The 11,211-nt window shown below is 45.2% G+C and overlaps 4 protein-coding genes across 7 annotated transcripts; 1 reads left to right on the forward strand and 3 right to left on the reverse strand.

The window, feature by feature from the left end:
- Positions 1-9: 9 nt before the first annotated feature.
- On the reverse strand, positions 10-1,830 carry LOC9632842 (putative clathrin assembly protein At4g02650). The gene has a single exon (XM_002967835.2). The coding sequence runs from the start codon at positions 1,799-1,801 to the stop codon at positions 11-13; it is 1,791 nt and encodes a 596-aa protein (XP_002967881.1). The 5' UTR covers positions 1,802-1,830; the 3' UTR covers position 10.
- A 360-nt stretch (positions 1,831-2,190) lies between these two features.
- Positions 2,191-6,912, reverse strand: LOC9630911 (protein NRDE2 homolog). 2 transcript variants are annotated; one of them, XR_002992083.1, is made up of 15 exons: positions 6,787-6,912; positions 6,318-6,712; positions 5,835-6,249; positions 5,449-5,784; positions 4,791-5,392; positions 4,553-4,714; positions 4,186-4,504; positions 4,027-4,137; positions 3,632-3,971; positions 3,346-3,559; positions 3,069-3,287; positions 2,849-3,005; positions 2,587-2,793; positions 2,482-2,526; positions 2,191-2,384 (listed from the first exon to the last, which is right to left on the reverse strand). XR_002992083.1 is itself a non-coding variant. In XM_024672507.1 (13 exons), the coding sequence occupies exons 1-12, from the start codon at positions 6,898-6,900 to the stop codon at positions 2,858-2,860; spliced, it is 3,375 nt and encodes a 1,124-aa protein (XP_024528275.1). In that variant the 5' UTR covers positions 6,901-6,912; the 3' UTR covers positions 2,445-2,793; positions 2,849-2,857. The 2 variants fall into 2 exon arrangements, 1 of the variants encoding a protein (XP_024528275.1); XM_024672507.1 differs by lacking the exon at positions 2,191-2,384 and having other exon boundaries at positions 2,445-2,793.
- An 18-nt stretch (positions 6,913-6,930) lies between these two features.
- LOC9630912 lies at positions 6,931-8,584 on the reverse strand. Of its 2 annotated transcripts, XM_024672509.1 has the most exons (8): positions 8,488-8,584; positions 8,248-8,437; positions 8,121-8,190; positions 7,749-8,024; positions 7,527-7,643; positions 7,295-7,465; positions 7,122-7,245; positions 6,931-7,073 (listed from the first exon to the last, which is right to left on the reverse strand). In XM_024672509.1, exons 1-8 carry the CDS (start codon positions 8,510-8,512, stop codon positions 6,949-6,951), a joined length of 1,098 nt encoding a protein of 365 aa, XP_024528277.1. In that variant the 5' UTR covers positions 8,513-8,584; the 3' UTR covers positions 6,931-6,948. The 2 variants fall into 2 exon arrangements, with proteins under 2 accessions (XP_024528277.1, XP_024528276.1); XM_024672508.1 differs by lacking the exon at positions 8,488-8,584 and having other exon boundaries at positions 8,248-8,472.
- On the forward strand, positions 8,571-9,131 carry LOC9630913 (acyl-CoA-binding protein). Of its 2 annotated transcripts, none has more exons than XM_024672510.1 (2): positions 8,571-8,891; positions 9,008-9,131. In XM_024672510.1, exon 1 carries the CDS (start codon positions 8,613-8,615, stop codon positions 8,877-8,879), a length of 267 nt encoding a protein of 88 aa, XP_024528278.1. In that variant the 5' UTR covers positions 8,571-8,612; the 3' UTR covers positions 8,880-8,891; positions 9,008-9,131. The 2 variants fall into 2 exon arrangements, with proteins under 2 accessions (XP_024528278.1, XP_002967616.1); XM_002967570.2 differs by having other exon boundaries at positions 8,572-8,891; positions 9,030-9,131.
- Positions 9,132-11,211: the final 2,080 nt, after the last annotated feature.

An 11,211-nucleotide genomic window follows, 5' to 3' on the forward strand; every position in this document is an offset into this window, starting at 1 on the left:
CATTATCTCTTTAGCGAGCGAGCAAGTGCTTGTATCCCTGTGGATGCTTGTTCATGAGCTTTCCATACGATCCGGGGCTCCCAATTCCAATCCTCTGGTGCTGCTGGAATCGCTTCTTCGATCCAAAGAGATCTTCGTTGGCGGTGGAGAACGAGGACGACGACTGTGATCCAAGCTCGAACGGCGCGGGCAACGCCGACATGGAGAGAAGAGGAATCCTGCTTCGCTGCGGCCTGCCGCGAGCGCTTGAGCTCCTCGAAGTGTTCCCCGGCTGCCACTCGCTCAGGCTAAAACTCGTGCTCCTCCCTCTGGAAGCCGTGGAGAGAGAGCTCGAGAGCTTCTTGGCTTCGTCCATGAGCGCTACTTCCCAGTCGGATGATTCACAGTTGTTGGTCTTGAGATTTCCCGCGGCTGGATTGTCTACTGCTGCTGCTGCTGCTGTTGCTGCTAGAGACTTTCCATCCGTGTCGTTTGATGAATCGTCTCCTGGTGAAGCTTTCGGAGAACTCTTGAGATTTCCCGGGCTGCTGCTGCTGGCTGAAGAACTTTTCTGGTTTGCTCGAGTTCCACCCTCTTCCGAGCTCGATGCAAAAGTTTCCCACGAGCTCTCGGTCTCGGAAGCCGTCGAGAAAAGAGGCTGCTGTTGCTGCTGCTGCTGCTCCAAGCTGATCAAATCCACGTTCTGCTTCGGCTTCCCGTCGAGAACAATTGGAGCTATCTCGTCAACTTCTTCGCTTGTTTTCCCGTCGCTGCTCGCCGTATCAACTTGGTCGGTGTTCCTGCGGGTGGCGTCCTTCAAGTAGTCCTCGAGTAGGACCAGATGCTCGCGAGAAACCTTCTGGACGGACGGGTACTCCGATCCGGAGCACATTCCCATCTCCCGGCAGTTCTCATACAACTCTCCCAGAGCGTCAGCCTGCTTCCCGAGCCGGCTGTAAATCGCGAAAGTTTTGAGACCATCCTTGTGAACCATGAGGAAGAACTCGTTTAGCAGCGTGCTTGTGCCATCGCAGACGTGAGCGTAGACCCGGAAGCTGTCTCGCAGGATCAAAGTGAGAGCCGACCTCACCAGAGGATGGCGGACTTCCACGCCCGACGAGCAGCCAAGGACGTGCTCGAGCAGATGTTGGAGCACAGGAACTCGCTTGAGCAGCATTCCAATCCCTGCGTCGGTCTCAGACACCGAGCTCTGGCTCTTCTGGTGCTGCTGGACGAGCTCGTCCTGCTTGTACGTCGTGTAGTCCACTCTATAATCATTGAAGTCCACGACTATATTCCCCGCAGCCTGGCCAAGGGAACTATCCTGCGATGCAGCCCCCAGAACAAAGCAGTCGAGCCACTCGTCGATGTAGAGAGCATAGTTCCGGACAAAGGAGCTGCACAGCTGCGCCAGAGGATCCTTTGATTCGTCCTTGAAGCTTGAGGAGCTGAGCATCCTCCTGCTAGCCAGCATTAACTCGTCGTCGAAGCTCGAATCCATCACTGACGAGTCTTGGAGTAGCAGCCTGTGAATTACCAGCAGGACCTTCAAAGCCACCACCCAGTTCTTCGTTTTGCTCAGCCTTCTAGCGAGTAGAGAGACGCAGACGCTGGCGTATCCTCTGGAGAAGGACATCAAGTAGACTATCTCCAAGATATGCTTGTCGTCCACCATCACCAGTTCGTCGTGGCTAGTGGCTTTCACAATTGCGATTTCCAGAGCTGGAACATACCGAGATCTGCTGCTGCTCACTCTGGCTAGTCCAATACTGGCCTGGTCTTTCACCGCTCCAAGTGCACGTCGAAGCAAACCTTGCACCATCTCTGCTGCTGGGAATTGAATCGAAATTCTTACCAATTTATCATCTTGGCTATACTTGCTTGCTACACTTGCTTGCTCATCTCCAGCGGGATTGCTTTCTACTTTCCCCTGAAAGGAAAGAGATTTGGTCTTTCACTGCAGCTCTGAAAATTTTCAAGCAACCCGAAAGCCAACCAATTTGAAATCCCACACGAACAATGCCAGGACCCTCAATGCAAAGAATCTATAACAGCTACGGGACACCTTCCATGCATGGTCCACAAAAAAAAGAGAGAGGAAGCCTTCCATACACTAGCAAGAAAAATGAGTCTGTAGCGAAAAAAGTGAGGAAAGCTGAGAGGAGAACAACCAGCTATTACTCAACACATCGAAAAAGACACTCCTCACTGTTCATCGTGAAAAGAAATCGGTATTCTTTTTCTTAGCTAATGATCACGAAATGTGGCTTCCCGAACAACTAACGCGACTCAAACATGCAACCTTACCTTCAAATCGCTGCCGGTGGTACATCCAGTTCCAAAATTCCCATCCAGCTCGAGATTTCACGAAGTCGCTCCCACACGACGCTGACATTTATCTAATCCTGCAACAGCCAGGCTTTAGAGTTAAGTATTCGAGAACGGAGAAAAGCAAGGAGCAAAAAGAAAGAAAGAGCTCAAGTGCTTTAAGTGATGGCTTGCCTTGGTGGTGATGAATACCTCCAATAAAGAAGCCTTCCCTTTAACCTGGAACCAGACTGAGCACAGGTCACACATTTCCTTGCGCGGAGGAAGAATTCCGCCCACCGTCTCACATGCTCCTCACACTACATAAACGCACAGTTCCTTCTCCAGCTCCTTGTCATTAATTCTCAGCTGTCCAAAAGGCCACCCCAGCGTGCCCAGAAGCTTGCAACCACTTGGGAGTAAACACCAGGGCAGTAAGCACTAGGAAAAAAAACGAATAGCTGCAGAGCCCAGAACAGAGGTTGGTGATCGTCTTCAAATTTGCTCCTAAAAGTAAAACCACACCTTGAGAGGCAAAGCAAAGCAAAGATGAAGAACCTACCAGGGGTGCTTATCCAGCTTCCTCCAACAGTATCTCATACACATCGGTGCGAATGCGCAGCTCCTTGTCGCGCATGATATCTACAAGGTCGGACAATTCCTTGACGCTAAGAACAGTGCTCATCTTCTGGAAACCATCTATCCACAATGCTTTGGACCTTCAAAAAAGGCTCGTTTTAGTTAGTAACTTCAAGCACTGACATGAATGCTAGCAAACGTACCATGGACATGCATGGATTGCGCGAAAGAAAACACGTCGGGCACCTTCATTATTGTTCTGCGCGAGCTCATACGCAACGTACAAGCGCCATAAAAGAACGGAATGCTGGCTTCCACAGGCATCTAGCGCACGCTCAAACACATTACGGACGCGAGAGGTTGCTCCAGCACTGGGGACCTCGCAGGACAATGCGAAAATCCACTGTAAGCTCGATTGTTTCCTGCAAGGCCATGCAAACTCGTTTTAGAGGAAAAGGGCAGACGTGAAAACCGACCCACCTCTGCGATAATTTGTCGATAAAGCGACGCGTATCATTTGCGAGAGTGTTTTGCTTGAATGAAGTGAGGAGTTTCAAGTTGAATGGATACTGCATAGCTCCCTCTTTCACAACTTGTCGAATAAGTGTCGGCTTTACCCAGTTTTTCTGGCTTTCAAGCATGGTAGTATAGCAATGCAACAGACGTTCGTGATGAACGTTTTCTTGCAGACCATCTGAACAGGAAAAAGAAAGATCAGACCTGTTTTAAATGAAAAATAAAAATAAAAAATTGGTGGCTGAAGTACCTTGCACGGGCATTGACAAAATTTGTTGAAAAATCGAGGTGGCAGGCTGCCATCCTGCGGTAAGTTGCTGAAATAAAGCGGCACAAATCACCAGCGATGCCTCCGCCTCGCGCAATCTTCCAAGCGTGTAAATCTTTTGCAGTTGATCGTTATAGCCACGTCGTGCTTTTAAAACTTGTGTCCCGCTCAGAGTGGAAAAGTTCGGTTGATACGGATCACCGAGTCCTAGAAAGTGTAGAATATACAGCACCCTTTGATAATCTTGGGTGTTAGTGCCACACTGTGCCATCTCCACTTCGGCGTACGCAAGGTAGATAGAAGAAGCATCCGATTGTGCTTCCTAGAACAAAACAGCTCAGGAAAAGGAAAAAAGAAAACGTTTCAGGAAAACTTACCTTTGGAAGAGCACTCAAAGATGTCAGCGCGGTGTCAAATATTTTCCTTGCAACGTCAACATTTCCAGTAGACGCTTCAAAGCAAGCGTATGCTGCCCATAGCGTAAGATCCTAAAAAAGATTATTTAGTACACGATGTATCAGCGCGAAGCTTCTTACCTGTCGACTGGCTTTCAGTAACTTCTTTGCAAGAGCTCGAGAAGCACTAGAGCCGTCATTGCCGTCATTTTCACTGGCTTCCAAAGCTTCTAAAGAAAGGAGCACCTCCTGAAAGTGTAGATTGTGTGATAAGATGTCCTTCAGCAGGAAAACCGTATTGCGGACAAAGCGCGCCCGGCCCTTCGACTCTTTGATCCAGTCTTTTGGAAACACAAGATTTCCCAGGCCCTGAATGTCAGTGCTTGCGTTTAGGATGTCTGAGGTTAAAACCTCCAACGAGTCAATTCGTTCTTTATACCCGAGTGCATTGGAGCAACACCTGGAACAGGAAACCAGGTTAAATAAGGAAGAAAAATAGACAAAATACCATTGAAACAAAGGCACGTTGCAGAACTCGAGAAATTGGCCCATGAGATAGAATTTTCCTTGCACGGTCGTCAGTGTAAAGAGATTTTCTCTGATGTCGTCAAATAGGACCATATTTTCCAGTCCCTCGTCCTCGTCCTCATCCTGATCATCTCCTGCTGCTCTTCATACATAAAAGACTATCAGGTAAGCCAAAAAAACTGAAATAAAAACACACATATATATATATAGCTCGTTACCTCGACCGCTGCTTGACAGGAAGCCACTGTGAACAGGCACGCTGGCTTTCTTCCTCGGACCAGCGTTTCCAAATACGAGAGTCTTTGACTTCCACATCTTTCGTCAAGTCGAGATTGAGTCCAAGCTTTTCAAGCAACGCTGCATCGTCTTCTTCCTCAATCTCGTCATTTTCTTCCGCGTCGTCAACTTCCTGTTTCATGCTCGACTCGGCCGCTGGTTTCTCCATTCCAGTCTTTGTCACTTCATTGGTTTCTTTCCATCCAGCCCAGCTGCTTTCTTCCTCCATTTTGTGTGCAGTCATTGCTTTAGCGTTTTGAATCTGCTCTTCTTTCTGCTCCATCCAAGTGTTCCATCCTACTGCACCGGCTTCTCCAATCCTTGGTGCACCACTATTCCAAAACGACTCAAACAATCTCAGTTTGTTGTTCTGAGAAAGCTGGATAAGCGGACAGAGAAAGCTATACTCGAACTGTGCTTGGAAAAGGCCAACCGCTAGCTCATGGTGACCGGTTTGCCACTCGAAACGGCAAAGATCCAGAAAAATTGCGATGATTCCAACTTCTGCTTCTGCAAGCTTTGAAGTATCATCTCCGATTAAACGCTGAAAGAGGAAGACAAAAATTTAATATGCATGCATATTAAGAAGAAAAAACTTACCTCCTTTTGTTGCCGATTACGAGCAGCAGCGAGAGCCTGAAGAGCTTGACTGTACAGTTTTCTAAGAGCCGATACCGAGAACTTAGAAAATGTGGATCGTCGGAGTCTCAAAAATTCCCACCATAGACGATAGCTGCCGCTATGTCTCACGATCATCCGCTCCCATTTCGATATCAGCGTATCGAGATCATCTTTCCTTCTGCACGTCTCCAGGTACAAGAGAATCAGCTCTTCACTGTTCGGATGATGCTCGAGGGCTTTCTCTAAAAGTAAAATTTTCTTGTCAATCGCATGCTGGACCATTGTCTTTCGCTTTTCTGCTTCGATGAGTTCGTCCTGTGCATTACAAGATTTTAGAGCATGCCAGAGAAATAGCTCGTGTGTACCTGAAATTTTGCGAAACTGATCCACACACTCTCATCCCCGGGCTTTTCGTGCGTAAGCTGGTTGAAAGATCTCAGCTTGTCTAGAACGTAATCGTCCCAGCTCTTCTCTTGAGGAATCTCTACCTGGTTCTCAACCTCGCCTTCGTTCAAGTTTAGAGCGATGAAGTTGTCATACAAGGCTCCTGCTTCATGCCTCGTTTTCTTTGAGCGCAAAGCTCCAAAGCACAAACGTTTAAAGTCCCGACGCCTCTCCAACGAAGCCACCTTTGACGACCAATACCGGCCATTTGTTCTCACTGACTCCTCCTGCGAGCAGCTATCACCCTCCGGACTAACCAAGTCCAATCGTCTCCTCCATAGCCTTTCTTCCAAAACTTCCTTGCTCTGGTGCAAATGGTATCGAGCAATGTCGTGTCTACACAATGAAGAAGTTCAAGCTTTCAAACCAGATTGCAAAGTAGGAAGAACAAGAAAAGAAATTACCTGTACAAGGATTCGAATGCTAGATTGTCTTTGTCTCCCCGAAAATCAAAGTACCAGTCCTTCCCAGCATCCCCAGCCCATATACCACCACTGGCTTTCCTCTCGGAGCGAGTTCCTTTGAGAGCACCGATCACAGTGTCCTCAGATTGCTCTTTCTTCTTGTGCTTCTTCCTCTGTTTGTCCTCCTTATCCTTCTCTTTCTTTCGTTTCTTCTCCTTGCCCCCATCTTTCTTCTCTCCCAGTGGCTCCGCGTCATCGCCATTTGAGTCGGATCCATCGCCTTCTCTAAAACTCGGCTGTGCTACCGCTACACTTACAGGACGAGGTGGAAGAAGCGATTCGGAGAAGCTGGCATTGCTCAGCCATGTTGGAGCCTCAGCATCGAAATGCTTTGCCTGGAAAAATCCAGAGGAAAATGCGATTAGAACAACGCTGCATTTGTTGTTCGAATCGAAATTTCTCGCCTCACCTGTAAGATCGGGAAGAGCGATCCGGCTGCCGACGCGGGGAAGAGCGTCTTGATTTTAGCTGGAGCGAACGAGGATGAAGCCGCGGATGGCTGCTCTTGGCGCTCTTCCTCCATCGCTAGCCCTAATAACCCTAAAATCTGATAAGAAAGAAAAGAGAATCTTTAAACACTATCAAGGGATATTTCAAGCTGGAGCGTGGAAGACTTTGCTGGGTTTCCATGATACAATGTCATTGTTCTTGAGCTCGCGTCAAACACGACGGTGACGAGTGTGCATAGTTTTGGACCTGTGATCACGAAAATCTTCTCAAGAAACGCGAAGGAGTTCAAAGTACCTGCCATGTAGATTGGATATAGCTCGTCACTGCCATCGCCAAGAACAGCTAGAATCTCCTCCAGCGAGTTCTTTGGCATCTCAGCGGCTCTTTTCTCGCGATGGAGAGAGCTATCGTTGGAAACCTGCTGGAATCGACTTGTTTAGAATGCTTTGAAGCGTTATGGGAATTACCTGTGAGACATCCAAACGTAGGTACATGTTTGCGTGGAAGTATGGCGCTTCGGAGATTTGCAGATATGTAAAACGCTGCTTGGATGCTGTCTCGACGTTGAAAATCATTTTGGCGTTGATGTCTAGCAAGTTATAGCAGTGTCCAGCAGACAATGTCGGATTTTGTATCCTCTGCAAGGTAACTCTCGCTTGAACGTGTAGACAAAAACCAAAAGAAATGCATTGTTTGTACCTTCAAAGCATCCGTGAAATCCTTCGCTTCCAGCAGATCTCGCGAGACAAAGTTCCTTCCAACACCACCGCGAACAGTCTCGCTTGGAGCAAGAGGAACTGCGTTTAAAGTAAAAGCCTGACCAGAGCATCGAAACACTTTCGTGAAAACCAAAAAGTGTGAGCCCAGAAAACCAGAGCAAACACGCAAGAACAAGAAAAACTGTACAACCATTTTGCTCACCACACCGAAGCTGTTGAATCCAAACGCACAAGTTGGAAGTTCTCCAGCGTAAGTGTATGCGAAGAATGAGACTCCGTGTGGAAGAACAGCGTGAAGAAGGAATGCATGGCCTTCAACTGAAACGTCCGCATCTTCGTTGTGTGCCACCACAGTTAAATCGGGTCTGCAAACGAGGATATCGGAGCATTCCACCGCTTCCAAGTTCACGTCTCTGGCCTTTGCTACTTCGGTTGGTAAGAAAGGAAAAATCTCCTTGCGAAGATTCAAGAGCAGCAGCTGAGAAAAAAACGATACAAGAGCTTAGAACAATCGATCGAAAGAAAGAAAGACTTTCCTTTCCTTTCTTCTATCTCTCCAAGGAATTTTTCTTACCTCGAGAAACGAAGCACCACTTCCATCGGCTATGCCACGAAGCTCGTCCCAGTAACGAGGAAACGCATTCCTGAAAGAACAATGGAGGTACATTACGTGAGAGCAACGAACAAAAAAATACAAAGACCTGTTCGTGGCACTAAGATCGTCAACAAGCTGCTCGCCATCGCTCGTTCGAGAAAACGGCACGAGCTGCGATCGAACAAGAGGATCTTGCTCCAATCTCCTCTCGATCATCGCCGAGAAGCGCTTCCCAATGGCGAGCCCCATCTCGTATGGCTCCATCGCCTCCAGCTTGATCACAGGCAAAATCTCCCCTGCAAGAAAGTGATTCGCACATTCCCGCATCGAGATCGATGAGATTTACCGATTCGATCGATCGGCAACGGCATTGCTGGAATCCACGAGCATGCGCGGGGGCGCCACACAAAATAAAGTAAAAGAAGAGGAAAGTGGCTTTTTGGATTTTAGGGTTCTTGGTGCGATCTAGCTATGGCGACGACGGAGGAGCAATTCAAGAAGGCGGCCGAGGATGCGCTCAAGCTGCCGCCGACGACGACCGACGCGGACAAGCTCATCCTCTACGGGCTCTACAAGCAGGCGACGGTGGGCAACAACGAGACGAGTCGGCCGGGGATGCTGGATTTCAAGGGCAAGGCCAAATGGGACGCCTGGAAGAAGTGCGAGGGCAAATCTGCCGACGATGCCATGAAAGATTACATCGCCAAGGTGGAGCAGCTCATGGAAGCAACCGCTTAGATTGTGATCCTGGTAAGCACTTTTCTTTTCTTTCCTTGCTCTTCTCTGACGTTGATGGATGCTAATCTGCCTTTTGGATGTCGAGTGAATTTGTGGGCTTGCTGTCTGGATCGCGATTCATGCTAAAGTCTGGGTTGTTTGGCATGCCAGATCTGGGATATTGATTCACAAGACCATGGTTTTTAAATATTGCAAGTCTATAATCACATGCAAATTAAATGCAAAAGCTGGATTGGATAAATTTCTACCTTCTTTATTTTGTGCTTTTATATAGACTTAGAGGATACTAAATTTCTAGATGGATAGGTTTTAAGTTTTATAAAAAAAATATATAATAGTTATATAGTAAAAAGGAAGTTTTTTTGGTTCTATCAGAAATATTACTTTGATATAATTAGGAATAAGAATACTAATTTGCTTATATACAGAAATGGATGGGTAGGTTAATTATATAGGGATATATATATATACTAGTATTTGCAATGCTGGGTAGTTGGCAAAGCCTCTCAAACTTATTAACATATCTTTGTGAGAATTTGCTCATTATCTCACAATTGATGATTCCTTTATTTTTAGCACCAGTCTAGGGCCACAGGGAAAATTAAAAAATAAACAAAGTTTATTGTAGTTTGTTTTTATGTTTTAAGGTGTAGTAGGACAGGAGTTAGTTAATATAAAACTTCTTTATATATAGTATTGATGGTGAATGTTGATGAATTGAATGGAATTAAGTGGTTTTGTGTATGAGTTGTGTCAACTCAAATTGCAAGTTGTTGTGGTGATGTGCATCTTGAGAGTGCAACATAGAGCTGCCCATGGGTAAAGACTGGCTGGGGTAAGTAGATACCTACACGATCAAATGTTTGACCTTGGCATTTTGAAATTGTTAAGCAATATCCAAGACAAAGAGGAAATTGTTTTCGAGACATATGAAATGGAACATTTGAATCAAAGGGTGTTAAGTTAATGTGTGGGATAAAAGTTCTAGTACCTTTAAATTCACTTGTAATTATTTCACAGTCCAAAACTTTAGATGAAGTTCTTTTGACCATTAGTCGAGTTCCATTGCATAATCCAATTGTTGGAGACATATTTCTCAAAAGAATAACTATACAACCTTCTTTTAATATCAATTTGTGTGGTGGTAATCCAGAGGGAGTGATAGAGTTTAAAAATTCAATTGGGAAATCTTCAGGGTGTTCAACATCAACAGAGTCAATGCTAGTATAAGTTTGAGGTGGACCTGGTAATTGAGAGATGATGTTGTTGTTAATTGAAAATGTATCATCATTGAGAGGTGTTAAAATGGTTCTATTTGCTACAATTTGAACATTTGAAATATCTTCGATACATGGGAATACGAAATCAATAATAGAGGTACTTTTAATTAGTTCTGAAGGAAGAAGGATAGAATCAAGTGGTAAAATAGGGTTTTGTGTGTAATTATTTCCATCACCGACTTTCAATAGCCATTTTACCCAGTCTGGGAACTTGGGGCCAAGCCGCATATTTGTTTGCAATTGAAACTTTCTAAATAGATTCTATAGACTATTCATTCTTACAGATGTGGAAACAATCTGTGCTCGATGACTATGTGGGACAATTGGTAATGTTTGACGGAAGTCACCACTCGTAACAATAACAATGCCACCGAATGGAGAATTATTCTGTTTTAAGTCTTGTAAGCAGCGATCGACAGCTAAAAAGGCAAGTGTATGAACCATACTAATTTCATCCCAAATAAGCACTTGTATTGCTTTCATAGATCTACCGGCACTGTTATTAGGTGTTAAACTAGAAACAAATGTATTATTAATTGGAACTGGTAACTTAAAGGTTGTATGGGATGTTTGTCCATTGTGTAGTAGTGTGCTTGCAATGCTTGTCCATGCCATACAAACCACTTTTTTATTGTAGAACTCAAAATATTTTACCATTATATTTAATAAATATGTTTTGTCAGTACCACCAGGGCCATCAATAAAAATAAAACGGTTGGTATCAGTCGGGCACTCAACAATATTAACAATTTCATTGAATATAGTTAATTGTTCAACATTCAAGTTTCTAATATAATGGTAAATTTCTGTATATGAATGGTTGCAATTTGGTATTGGTTGAATAGAGGTATTTAGGATTGGGATAGGTAAATTGTATGATTGGTTTGTTTTACCATGTATTTTCATTCTTGAGTTAATGTCTATTAGAGCAAGTTTATATCTGCATACAATATTTGTTCTACCAACATCCAACAGCCAGATTCTGCCGCCATAGAAACCATTTTAAATTTAAATATCCTCCAAATATGTTTTGCTATGGGTCTTGTGGATTG

The sequence above is a fragment of the Selaginella moellendorffii genome, unplaced genomic scaffold, assembly GCF_000143415.4.
Source record: "Selaginella moellendorffii unplaced genomic scaffold, v1.0 SELMOscaffold_9, whole genome shotgun sequence".
Classification (NCBI taxonomy): domain Eukaryota; kingdom Viridiplantae; phylum Streptophyta; class Lycopodiopsida; order Selaginellales; family Selaginellaceae; genus Selaginella; species Selaginella moellendorffii.